A 12,852-nucleotide genomic window follows, 5' to 3' on the forward strand; every position below is an offset into this window, starting at 1 on the left:
TGATTTTAATCATAGTCTATATACCTGTCAAGGTTTTTGGAGTAATTCTTCACAGTAACCAAACAAGGTGTGGCAATGGAGAGTACAGTTCCCTCTGAATGAAAAAAAGAAAGAAACCTCCTGGAAAAGCAGGCTATGTGAGACCAATTATCTGCCCTAACCGGTTTTGACAAAAGAGACAGATAAGCACAAAAACAGTGGAAAATCAGTTCTGACATCAGTAACTGTAGCATTGACAGAACAGGGTAAAATTAACGGACCGAAAATCCAGAGAGCAGAAAAGATATGTTAGTCATTACAGCAGTGAAAGAACATGAAGCAAAGAAACTTAAAATCACAGGAGAATTAATTCAAGCCAAAAGAGATCAGTTAATTACTAAAACAATGAGAGAGCAAGAAGGAGACAGACCGACATAAATACACTGAAATCTTTTATAAAACAAAAAAATTACATTAACAAAATCTACATGCAGATGAAGGACGTACAGTAAAAACATTGGGGCCAAATACGGACACAGCCGTAACAAGGACTTTGTTTTTATATTGTGTAGTGTGTTCTAACAAAAACTTAGTTTGTAACAGTTTTCATTGAATGAAATAAAGTGCATATCTATTAAAAGTTTCTTCATCAGTTATTCACATAGCAAAAAAAAAATAGAAAAAAACTTAAAACAAGGCGTCTGTAATTAAGAAAAAAACTTTTTATTCTTAATTGTGTTTACCTTTTGTCAGTAAAGCAAACTAATTCTGCATTTAGATTTGTACCCTTGGGAGTTGGTCAGTGGAGGTTGCAGTTGAATACTAATGAGTCCAGAGTTTAATAATCTCTACGAAGACAACATAAATCTCAAAAAGCTTACTTAGACTGAAAAGACAAACATTTATTTAAACAGTTCATTTATAGTGTCGCCAGTTTAAATTTAGAGATCTTTGTTTAAACTTTACTTTTTTCAAAAATATTTGACATTTTTAATGAGTAACTATGTCAAATGTTAAATAAGTATTAAACCCAATTTCAAATTTACAGCATTTTAGGTCAAATTCCTCTAAAAACAAGAAAATATTTCAACGAAATGTCCTTTTTTTCATGTTCTGATGGAAAACCATGACTTCTAAACTCAATGTAAGAAAGCAAACAGAAAAATACAAATAATACAAATACAAATAAATAAATAATTTGAAAAGAGTTCTTACAAGATGAACTTCATTTTAACAGATTATCAGGAGCAGACAGAGTAGAAGAGGGAGGGACAGAGACAAAGAAGGAATGATGAGAAAGAGGCTTACAGAGAGTTCACTGTTAGAAAACAGAAAAGCAAAGGAGCGTAGGTAGAACACCCATTTCACTCCACATCTCAAGAAAGTCAAACTGTTTGCTGCAGACAGACAGCTTCATCAGTACATGGAAAGAATAGCACAGGAGAGTTGTGCCTAAAGGCAAACAGGGGCTTAAAGGCAGCCATACCAGAGGATTCTGTGAGGAAGAAAACCAATGATGGATCTGAAAGTAGACAGCAGGAGAGCTAAACTATTAAGGTATGGTAATTTATGGCAGCTTTTAAAATAATCAACATTGTCATTTTTAATAACTTATCTTTCATTTTTTTTGTTAACCACTTTTAGTTGGTTTGTGTTCCTGGTGCTTGTATCTCATAGTACTGTGAAGCAAAGGTGCTGATATGATATATCATCTCTGCCTGAAACAATGCAGGCACCCTTTTTCCATGTGAGGCTGTACTTCCTCATTTATTATTATTTTACTTTGTGTAAAATCATTAATTATTATTTTTAACAGTGGATTGGTGTTCAAATCACAATTTTTTCTCATAAGGGACAATTTCATTTTGGCCTTTTGTTTGACTGTGAGATAGTCAAAGATATGCAAATGTTTGCTTTAGACAAAAAGTATTATTTTCCCAGCAAATGTATTCAACATAATCCTTGTCCAGCTTCACATGACATTTCAGAGTCTTCGGGCGTCACAAAGCTCACTCTGTGTCATACACAAACCCTCCGTTTGTCCTCCCCAACATCCCTCTTTAGCATTTTAAGTCCCAACTTCTCTCAGTAAGAAACCCTCTCTGATCAAGGAGGAGATTTTCAGAATATTTCCCAACACCCACAGAACCCCCAGCAGCTTCAGAGATGTTCATTGCCTCAGATTCCTCACAAAGAGGCGATTGTTGTTATCCTTTTTACTCCGAGGCTTGCGGGTTGGAGATTGTGGTTGATTTAGACTCAGACTGCTGATGCCAAACCTTACCAAACCCTGTGGCAAGTGTGGGAAAACTCTCATGATGTTCTTATCTATGGGTTCATTTGTGTGTCACAAAGGTCAAAAAAGCACAAATTTCAAGATTTGATTTGATTTGATTTGATTATTTGAAGTATTAATTGTAGTCATTATAACAAAAAAATGACACAGATATAACAAAGAAGGAATATTGGTAATCATATATACAGATTTTTGCAGTAATACATAAAAAACACATTTAGGTTACATTCGATTCATCAAATGTAACTAAAGTCAAGTAGAGTTTGATTTATTGCTTGAAAAAGAGTGGGAAGAAACAAAATAACACAATCCTACCCCTACTGGGTTATTACATTTCATATTTTGACATAGTTGTCATAATCCGGTTCTTATCAGACCGAGTCCAGATTTTTTTAAATAGAGTGCTTATTGACTACCCTCACAAAATATTCTTTCACAATTGCAGTAGGTAATAACATTACTTTTTAAAATAGATTCACTTGGACTAATTTTTTAATTGTTTCATTTTATCAAATTGTTATATTTCTACATTTATTGGGGAATAGTTTTTAATTTTTAGAACAAGGCAGAAAAATTTCACATAAATTATCCCTATATATGAATATAGGAGTGACAGATACCTAATGTATGAGACAAATGGAACTATAGCAAATAAGCTGATTAAATTTTAAGAGAAAACATGAACTCAATATGCGACTTCTCTGTCCTCACAGCATACAATTTCATTTTAGTTCTTCCATCCACACGATGTAGTTCTGCAGTCTAGCAAACATTTCGGACCTTGCCTCTTCATACCAGCCTGCCCCATACTGCCAGATTAGTTTCACACACTCGGGGCCCCTCCCTGCTACCACGGCGACGCAGCTGTCACCTGTCAGTTCCATGGTGGGGATGTCCGCTGGCCTGTTATGGCTCAGAATAGAATTGTGGGAGAGTTTTGCAGCAAGTGGGAGAGCACCACATTAAATTGATGAATTTTTGAACAAGAAGAAAAGAAATCTCAACATTATGGGAATGCAATGCATGTTCCTGGGAATGCTGGGAGTGACTGGCTGCTTTTTCAAGAAGAGAGTGCACTGGTAAGGTCTTATATCTTTGCAAAAACAAGCCTACTGTACGGTATATGGGTAGCAACTGGGGGTTGTTGCTAAGTCCTGCTAGGAACTTCTGTTTTATTACACATGTGGCTAGAAAGGGGAATTGATTCATCTATCTTTGGCAACTAAGAAAAAATATTTTTCTTGTTCACTTTTCTGAATTTTTTTCACTCCTTGACACTTTTTTTCTGAATGTTTTTGTGTAGAATGGATGACCAGGACAGAGTGAGCCAAGCATCTAGTGTGGCCACAATTTCCTACTTTCCTGTCATGACGGTTTGCTTTCCTTTTTTTGAATTTGTTTTATTCTAAAGAAAATGCAAGTGTCATTGTGTGCTTTTAATTCTGTGTCATGTTGTAAACAGGAAAACGATGGAAAGGTTCAAACGTTTGGGAAGAGATGTCAGGCTGCCAAAAGAGACCCTAACTGTCCTGTGGTCATTAGGGGATGGCTAAACAAAAAAGTACATTTTTTAAATAATTATAATGAAACATACAATGATACAAATTTCATGTGAAACAGTCTGAAAGTTTCCATATTGTATTTTTACCTTAAAAACTGTCTTTTTGGCAGGATAGCTCTGGTCTGAAGCTTTGGAAGAGAAGATGGTTTGTGCTCTCAAACTACTGCCTCTATTACTATAAAGGTAGGAGCGGTGACAGCTGGATGTTTCTATCTTAATTAAAAACTATGAACAATGTTTTTTTTCTTCACACTGCGTTTGTGTCCTCAGATAGCCGAGAAGAGTCGGTGTTGGGCAGCATCCCTCTACCAAGCTACAAAATCCTGTTCTGCACACCAAGGGAATGCAAAAACAGAAAGTTTACATTCAAGGTATCCTGCATGTTATTATTGTTATTGTTATGGAATCAAAGTCCATGCTAAATGTGTATGCGTTAGAAATCCCAAGGCTGTGAAGCTCTAAAACCTGGAAGCTAAGAAAGTTTGCAAAGTTCACGCTTTTTATGGGTCTTGAAATGTTTTCCTAATTTTTATAAAATATTGCTGGATATTTTGAGAACTCTTGGTGGAGCTCCTACTGTACTTTGCATGAGTCAGGAATGTTTCATGGTGGAAATGTTTTCTGAGAATCCATTATTACAGGCGAACTAATGCTCTGTAAGTCAATTGGAGTTTGGGTAAAAATCCTGCAAATCCAAATTTTAAAATCCTTACCCCAGCTGCTGTGAGACCTATGTGGACAGGTTGACCAATAATCAGGCCAACCTAAGGCCAAACCAGGCAAACTATGAGACTTTCCTAAAATCAATAGGTAACTTTAAGCAAATATTTGCAAATAAGAGTAGTTTTTGGAGCGCGGGGCAGCAAACATGTATTTTATCAGTGATAAGTTTCATTTAGCCTATTTTCTTTTGTACATCTGTCCTAAAGGTGGTGCATCAGGGCATGCGCTCCTACTTCTTCAGTGCTGACACTCAGGAGGACATGTTGGGTTGGGTTCGAGCCCTCAGTCAATCTGCTGCAATGGAGTTGGATGCCACAATTAATAGGTACAGCTCACGCTTGTGAGGGGGACTTTTTTTTCCTTGATAAAAGAGAATGTCTATGATTGTTATTTAACAAACCTTCTGTTGTTTTTGATCCTTACAGGCGCTGCTCGAGTTATCAGGATTTTACCTTGATCAGTGCCAGCACAGAATCTGTAGATTTTCCCAAATCTCCCTCAGATGAACTGAGTCCCTCTCAAAAACACAAGCATGTCAGCAGAACCCTGAGTGAACCGAGCCACCTCGGTGGAAGAGTGGGGAGGTCACACTCGGAGCAGAGGGGCAGGCGGAACATCCATCACAGAAACAGAAGGTTGGTAAAGCGGATGACAAATCATCCACTTCAAAGCAAAAGAAGTTTGCTTTCAATTTTCATATTTTGGTTTTTCCACAGCCCTTCAAACCGAACACCAAGCCCTACAGTTTCAAGCAGAAGAGCTGCAGGTCCAAACATGGAGGAGGATTCTCCTCCTGATGAAAACACAGCAATGCCAACAGAAATCAGTGGAGCAAATTCTTTAACATCAAGAGGACAGCTGGGGTCACGACCTCATACGCCCATGGGACGCGTTGACATTCGCCCCCGTGATGACCCAGTTATTGTGCAGCAGACCCTGTACTATGCACCTGCCTCACCAAAGCCAGAATACAAATCTGCACCAACCACTCCAGTCACTGAAAGGTGGCAAACCAAGGTGAGAACTTATTTTTTAGAAGTTTGGAAAACACAAAAACTGAATCAAGTTTTCTTGCTGTTACTTTGTTTGGCTACCTTATATGGTTCAACGACAGTTTCATAATATGTACAAGTTTGATCTAATGTACCATAAAAAGCTAAACATGTCTTTATTAATCGATCAGAGACTTGAAAATGTGGTAAAAAGGCTTGTATATGTTAAAGGTGGGCAGCTTGAAAAATTACTTGTTCTGCACAACTTAGGTTAAGAAAACTCTTTAATTCAGTATACTTCATCTACTATAGCATTCTTCAAAGCACATTCTTCATTTTGAATATTTGTACAAAGTAAAAAAAATTTAAAAGAAATAAATCTTACAAGATATCTGTAATTTTACGATTTTATCAGATTGATTGTTTTTTATTTCTTTCTTCAAAGCCTGCACCCATATACGGGGCTGTCCACCATGCAGCTAGTGGACGAAGGCCTCTGGGCAAGGTGACTATTTAAAATAATGCAATAATATAAAAGACATTCATTCAAAAATTTTCAGAAATTGTGCAGCTATTTCATAATTTGACTGTTAATTCAAACATGCTTTAACTTACGCTGCACAAATGCACAGTACGTTCAGTCAAGCATGAGAGGATTTCTTTTTATATACTTGCTGTATCTTCCTTTAGAGCCTCTCTACTGGTGCAGACTTACTGCCCCCTTTACCCCCCTCATCACGAGCTGCACATGCTCTTCACCCACAACAACACCACCAGCGCAGCTTCGTATCTGCTTGTATGCTACCGGCAGCTATGGTACAGACATGCTGGCTGATCTGTGCTCTGTTCTCGTGCCGTTATGTTCAGTGCAATTTAATGCTACTTTGTGCTAAAATAGATTTTATTTTATATTTTGTGTCTAATCTTATTTTATTATTAAAACCTAATCACATTTTTTGTTTTTGGAAGTATAGGATGTACCGGTAATTGAATTCAGTGTATTTACTAGTAGTTGTATTCATTTTATTTCCTTAAATTTGTTGAGGGATAAACTTAAAATGTGGTTGTGGCTTACTCAAGTTTGTGCAGCTTGTGTTCTGTTCTCTAAAAAAAATCAATAAAGTTTTTCTTTATCGAATACACATTTGTATTATTAATGATAGAAATTTCAGAAAAAACTGTAACAATACATTTTAAAATTTCATAGGCCTCAAATCCGGACCCGAGGGAACTGCTTCCAATCCGTCCACTTGAAAGCGATGCAGATGTGAGTGATGTCTGCCTAAGACACGACTGGAAATTAACCAGAATGCAGTGGAGCCTTCAAAAATGAATGACACATTTCTTTTTGAGAAAAGATGAGTCGGATTTTTGCTCTTCAGGCTGTGCTGACAAGGCTGTGTGGGTGCGACAAGCTGTTACAGTCTCTTTCCGGAGAACTGGCTCAGCTACAAATTGATAAGGTTGGTAGATTAAATGTATTTACAAATTGAAAATATTATTTATCTGGGGAAAAAATAATTAAGCTAATTTAGTATATAGATAAGCTAAGAGGATGAAAAAAGTCAAACGTATTTTAAGAAAAATATAAAAGGAAGAAGACATTTTCTCCAATTTGATAATTAATGTAAGAGAGAACAAGTATGATAAATAAGAGGTTTCTTGTGTTTCAGGACAGTGTCCAGTGTGCGTTGGAAGTTTCTCGACTTCAGGTGGAAGACTGGAAGAACCAGGGGCCACGGGCACTTGAAGAAGTTCTGACCCAGAAAGCTTTGCTACAGGATGAGCTGGTCACGATCCGGGCGAGAATGTGTGATGTGTCACTGGTGTGTAACAAAACAACAGTTAAGAACAAAAATTAAAGTTACTGTACTTATTTCTGTTGAATCTGCTTCGTAATTTCAATCAAGACAAAATTTGACAAAAAAATATTCAACTTTTATATGTTTTTTTGTTTTTGTTTATCGTGATTGTGCACAAACCTTTTTACTTTTACATTCAGGAAATGGAGAGGGTGTGGAGTCAGTATGAGAGAATGGAAAGTGAACTGTCTGTTATCCGTTCACACCTGCAGCACATCTGTAATTTTGGAATGCCACAGGTAACTTTTTATGACACACCGGAAATCTCCAAACGCTTAAATGAAGGCATTTGGTCAGAATGGATCTTTTGGTTACAGTATTTCCAAAATGTGGGTAAAAATAATAGTGGGGTGGCTGAATTGTTTAAAATCTGGATGTAAATAGCAATACACAAGAGCTTCCAACCTTAATTAAGCCGTTATCACATAGTTTGGATTTGGTTAAAAAACAGTAAAAAAAATCACCGTTAAAATAAAAAACTTAATTAAATTTAAAAAGTGTGTTTTATAAGTATGAAACTAGAAAGAATTAACCATTTCTTGTATTTGCATCATCAAAAATGTATTGTGGACCAACAAACTATAAATTGTGAATCTCTGTACTTACCTGTGTCAAAGGATTTGTCACAGATTTATCTTCTCTGTTTAGGAGCAATCTCAGGCTCAGAGGGAACTGTGGATGATGGAGGACATCCTTGATGGATTAAGAGTCAACAGAGATCACATTTGTTTCCTGCTGAGAGTACAGAGACATCACAGTGAGCAGCACAGCATACATCTCGCCTCACACGATAATCTTGCTAGTCTCCTTCTCGTTTATCTCATCCTAAGGCCACACTAAATATGTTCCCCTTTAGAATGTGATGCTTGTTTCGTTTTTATAAAGTAGCACTATTGTGCATGTAAAACTTGTTGTGTTAGTTGTTTGTCTGTTGTCTTGCCTACAATTCTAGGTCATTTTAACTGAAACACTTTTAAAAAGTGCTCCTGATTTCTTGGATCATGAACAACTACAAAAGAAAAGAGTCAGAACATTTATGTTCTCCTTTCAGCATTCCAATCTTTGGCTCCACATCCTGGATCTCCTGGATCTCCCATGGAAAGGCCACATAGCTCACTGGTGAGCTGTCTTAATTAGGTGGCTGTAAAATGTTTCCTCTGGATTTAACATGACAGATCACTCATTGATGAGATGATGTTCAAATAGGTTGTTTATAACTGTTAACTCCTGCAGGACATGGACCACGAGCCACCAGTCCGACCGCCCTTACCTCTGGAGCTGCAGGAGAACCATCAGGGCTTTGGGTGGACAGAGTCCCCATATGAGGTGGGAAATAGGAATGTGTATGTTTTTATTGCCTGACAAGCATGTCCAAGTTTAATCGTGCTGTTCCTCTTCTTATGTTTCAGGGAATATATAGCCTTGCTGCTGATCCTGTGAACAGAATAGGAAACAGCCAGCCTGATCTTCTTAATGTGAAAGCACAAAGAGACATATCTGGTTGGTAAAATCATGTTTGGTGCTTAATCAAAACAGAAATATAAATATCTTGATGTAACTTATTATACTTCATAAAATGTGTAATTAATAGGTTTTATGGAATTTGTTTGACATTGATGGAATTACTTTCTTCTGTTTTTCCCTTCCTCCCTCATATTTTTAAATCATCCCCTTCCTGCCAACCTATTCCTCCACCCACCTCTCTTTCCGCTTTATTTACTTAAAATCTCTGTTTCTACGTCATCTTCAGATTCCCAATTTACATCGAAAAGGATCCCACCAGACACAAGCAACCAATCAACCAAGGTTAGATTTGTTATCATTCTCTGTCTGCTGTTTAGCAAAGTGAGTCTTTTAACCACAGAAACAGTCATCGAATGTTTCCTCATTGCAGCAACTGCCAAATTCCAATTCTTTGAATCTTGCATTTCCCTTGCAATTAGGGTATGTTGCAGTTCCATCTTTAGACAGGAGAAGGAGCCAAAGACTAATCAGTTCAGTCGCACAACTATTCTTCAGCTCATAAATGTGCAGATGATGAACAGCATAAAAGCAGCCATCACAGTTTTCCTGCAAACAGTCAAATGCAAGCAGTGATGCGTGTGAGCTGCAGAATTCATGTATCAATTACACAAACTAAGGATGTTTCTCCTGTAGAAGACAAACCTAAAGATGAGTGAAGAGGAGCAGATTGAGAGGATGGAAAGGAATAAGGAGAGGGTAACAAATAAACCTCCACTCCCTAATCAGAGTATACAAAGTCAAAGTTCACAAGCAAACGGGGAGGTTTGTCAAATCTGCTGTTGTTGTAACCTACTAAAAATACAGTAAGTCACATATAATGACTGCTAATCTATCTGTAATTTCTTAGCCCCCCTTCCCCCTAAGGGTGACAAGAGTTGTTACAGCTGTTTTACCTTCATCTCTTGTGGCGAGACGAGTTTCTGTGGAGGACCCTCCAGCTGAGCTCCATACTTCACTGCCTGAGCAGATCCCACCTGAAATGCAGAAGAAACTACCCGAGCAGAGCAAAAAACTCCTGGACAAACCATCACGACAATTGTTGCTGGAGGGACTGGATCCCATCAGACCCTCAGATGAGACGCAACAAGGACACCCTGTTAGAAAGACAAGCAGAAAGCAACCACAAGGAGGATCCAGGGGATTCAAGATGGAGTCACTTTTGGAAATGAGCAAAGCTGAGGGAATTGAAGCTTCAAGTACTCAAACCCAAGACCTAAGAGGTTTAGAAGAAAAGGTTTTGAATGTAAGGGTACGAAAGAACATGCATGCCTGCATTCACATGCATGCACAATCAATATCAAAATATCGCATAGATTATTTCACTTTAAATCAGACATTTGAGTTTTTATTAATATCTGATTTAATAATCTTATAAAGCTGAAATAGAATTTAATTAATACTGCGCAGCAAACCACAAAGATTGACTTGACATCTATTTAATATAAAAAAAATTAGGAGTCCAAACAGTGAATTGATTACTTCCCTACTTAATATATAGGAGTAATCAAGACCAAAGCTGGATATAATATGTAAATTATAAGTTGTATATGGTAAAACAATGTAAAATCCCTTGACTGTCTTCCACACAATCTCAAAGACATATTTAAGTGTTGTTATATGGAGGAAAATAATTGTATGCAACGTGATTGTAATGTGTGCATTGAACAGGCAGAGGAGCTACCTTCTGCCCCAACGACGCACAACATGGATCCCAACTTTAATCTGAACCCTGAACAGAGAGATGCTAAACTTCGACGTGTAGAAAGAATCAGAGAAAGAGTCATGAGGAGGTTCGGCGTTCTTTGTCACTTCCAATGTTATTCCTGCGTGTGCTTCACACTGTTGAAAGAATCACACATAAGTTGTTGTCTATCTACCAGCGCAGCCAGGGAGAAGGCCACAACAGACGATCAACACTCAACCAGGAGACAGGAGAAGGGGCTTCTCCAGGTTCTCCCTGACAAATCCAAACTGCAAACGAAAGCAGGTACTTTTGGAACACTCACCCACACAAATCAAACAACTCAAGATTACTCCAACAAACTATGCTCTGTTTTACACTTTCAGAACACAAAGGACTTAGAAGCAGCGATGAGAATTCAAGCCTTTGTGAGGAAGTTCAGTTCCTTGATGCAAAATCTCAAGATAATGATAAGGAGCACCAAGAGGTTAACAATTCTGGGAACAGAACACAGCGCAGTGGGAAAAAAGGGGTTGCCAAGACAAAAACCGAACGCCAGCCTTCACCATGTCATATCTCATCCATGACTGTCTACCAGGAAGATGGAGGGAAAGGATTTAAAGGTTACAACGAACAGAAAAATCAGAACGAATTTCCAGAGGATGACAATGAATTTGATGTCAGATCCTCAGGTTTGAGAGCTAAGTGGTTTCTCTCCACCAAACAGTGGCATGGGTTCACACCTTTACAAGTATCTCCTTTGGAGACCGTACCAAGTGAGGAAAATGCAGATTCGGAAACTCAGGCGACTTCTCTGGATGACACAACTGATTCAAATGGAATGTCCTCAGCAGTGAGTGAAAGCTTGGAGAAAATGAAGGACAACCTTTCACTCTTCTACAAGATTGCGTGCGACATCAGTATCTCAGACTCAGACATAACCAAGAGTGATGCTCAGATATCAACTCATCCAGAAGAAGAAAACTTGTTGATCAGTGAATCCGTTCTAAAAGAAACAACCAGCAATCCTGCATCATCACCTGAACAAGTTAGAAAGGATTCCCGTCATCACTTAACAGCGGAACAACAAACTGAAAAGGTGAAAGATAGAAAAGTGGAAAGTTCAGAACGTTCGGCATGTATTCAAGAAATTCCAAAAAAGCTAGAAGACAGATCAATTCAAGATTGTGAGCTGCAGATTATAGAAGCTGTCTCTGCTGCTTGTGTTGAGCACACTGATTCTGAGTGGCAACAGAGTGGCTGTGCAGAGACAAAAGAGGAACACAGGGCGATAAAAAAGCCAGTTGACAGGAAAGTAGACCAAGAGGGATGTGAAGAACTGAAGAAAAGTACCAGTTTAAGTAAGGTGATTAATGAGAATGAGCAAGAAAAAGAAGACAAGCGTTCCATCAGCCTATCCAGCTTTGTACATGAGGGTGGAGGAGTGCTTCGAAGTGCATCCTTTGGGAAGCCGAGAGTAACAGTATTAAGGACAAGTTTGTAAAAAGAACTTTGGCTGCTTTAGTTTAACTTAAATAACAAGTTTCAGGGGGATGAGAAAACTGTCAGGTGGACTTTGAAGAAGTTCTGATCTCACTTGAGTAGCTAGAAAAACACACAACACATGCACAATATCAGTTAAACTTGAACATTTCCATTTGGTGCAAACTGGCTGACAGGCTTAATATTCATATTTATTATGGTTCTTGGAGGACATTAAAAGCTATGTATAATGTCTGTACTTTAGGGCAAACACTCATTCCATTTGGATTAAACACAGGTTTGGAAATGATGGCTTCTTTTTGTCTGGCAACATAACCCTGCTAATGTGACTGTATCGTGTCTTTTGTAATGCAGATATCCTGATTAATAAACCCACCATGCGCAAAATAAATAAAAAAAAGACTGATTTTAAGTGAAAAGCTAAGAATTATGTCAGTCCACCACCCCCATCCTCAGTGAGGGTTCCCCCTGTGCTCAGACTCAGGCCTCTGAGAGGACCTGTGCAGAATTGCATGGATCCACTGGAGATGCCTTTGTCACTTTAAATCCTGCTGTGTCTCAACCGATGACATCATTGTCTGGGAACACATTACATCACCCCTTCCTGAGCTTTCGCTTTTAAAGATAGCACCACCTTATGTTTACCGAGGCTCACTCACATCCAGACCCACTCTGCAAAAAAAAAAAAAAAAAGAAAGAAAGAAAGCAATGGCTGGATCAAAGCAGTCAGA

The 12,852-nt window shown here is 38.1% G+C and overlaps 1 protein-coding gene and 1 long non-coding RNA gene across 13 annotated transcripts; one reads left to right on the forward strand and one right to left on the reverse strand.

Moving 5' to 3' along the window:
- The first annotated feature begins 1,247 nt into the window (after positions 1–1,247).
- plekha4 (pleckstrin homology domain containing A4) lies at positions 1,248–12,521 on the forward strand. Of its 12 annotated transcripts, none has more exons than XM_078937350.1 (24): positions 1,248–1,536; positions 3,579–3,648; positions 3,738–3,836; positions 3,947–4,019; positions 4,107–4,207; positions 4,766–4,884; positions 4,985–5,194; positions 5,276–5,576; positions 5,997–6,056; positions 6,242–6,367; positions 6,759–6,818; positions 6,934–7,014; positions 7,225–7,377; positions 7,554–7,652; positions 8,062–8,170; positions 8,465–8,532; positions 8,647–8,739; positions 8,823–8,913; positions 9,164–9,219; positions 9,571–9,699; positions 9,785–10,180; positions 10,606–10,727; positions 10,818–10,924; positions 11,005–12,521. In XM_078937350.1, the coding sequence occupies exons 1-24, from the start codon at positions 1,493–1,495 to the stop codon at positions 12,120–12,122; spliced, it is 3,885 nt and encodes a 1,294-aa protein (XP_078793476.1). In that variant the 5' UTR covers positions 1,248–1,492; the 3' UTR covers positions 12,123–12,521. The 12 variants fall into 12 exon arrangements, with proteins under 12 accessions (XP_078793476.1, XP_078793484.1, XP_078793474.1 ...); XM_078937358.1 differs by having other exon boundaries at positions 10,823–10,924; XM_078937353.1 differs by lacking the exon at positions 1,248–1,536 and adding an exon at positions 3,158–3,354.
- Positions 6,675–9,968, reverse strand: LOC105356551 (uncharacterized). The gene is made up of 5 exons (XR_910667.3): positions 9,831–9,968; positions 8,684–8,847; positions 8,020–8,148; positions 7,534–7,630; positions 6,675–7,374 (listed from the first exon to the last, which is right to left on the reverse strand). It is a non-coding gene; the product is annotated as an uncharacterized LOC105356551 (long non-coding RNA).
- Positions 12,522–12,852: the final 331 nt, after the last annotated feature.

This window comes from Oryzias latipes, chromosome 19 (genome assembly GCF_053564925.1).
Source record: "Oryzias latipes strain Hd-rR chromosome 19, Olatipes_Hd-rR_3.1".
Taxonomy (NCBI): Eukaryota; Metazoa; Chordata; class Actinopteri; order Beloniformes; family Adrianichthyidae; genus Oryzias; species Oryzias latipes.

Excerpts from the sequence above, each read along its gene's own strand:
- plekha4 (XM_078937348.1), top strand. The coding sequence starts at position 1,493 with ATGATGGATCTGAAAGTAGACAGCAGGAGAGCTAAACTATTAAG. Across the intron at positions 8,533-8,646 it reads AAAGGCCACATAGCTCACTG|GACATGGACCACGAGCCACC; the intron begins GTGAGCTGTCTT and ends TAACTCCTGCAG. Across the intron at positions 8,914-9,163 it reads AGCACAAAGAGACATATCTG|ATTCCCAATTTACATCGAAA; the intron begins GTTGGTAAAATC and ends CGTCATCTTCAG.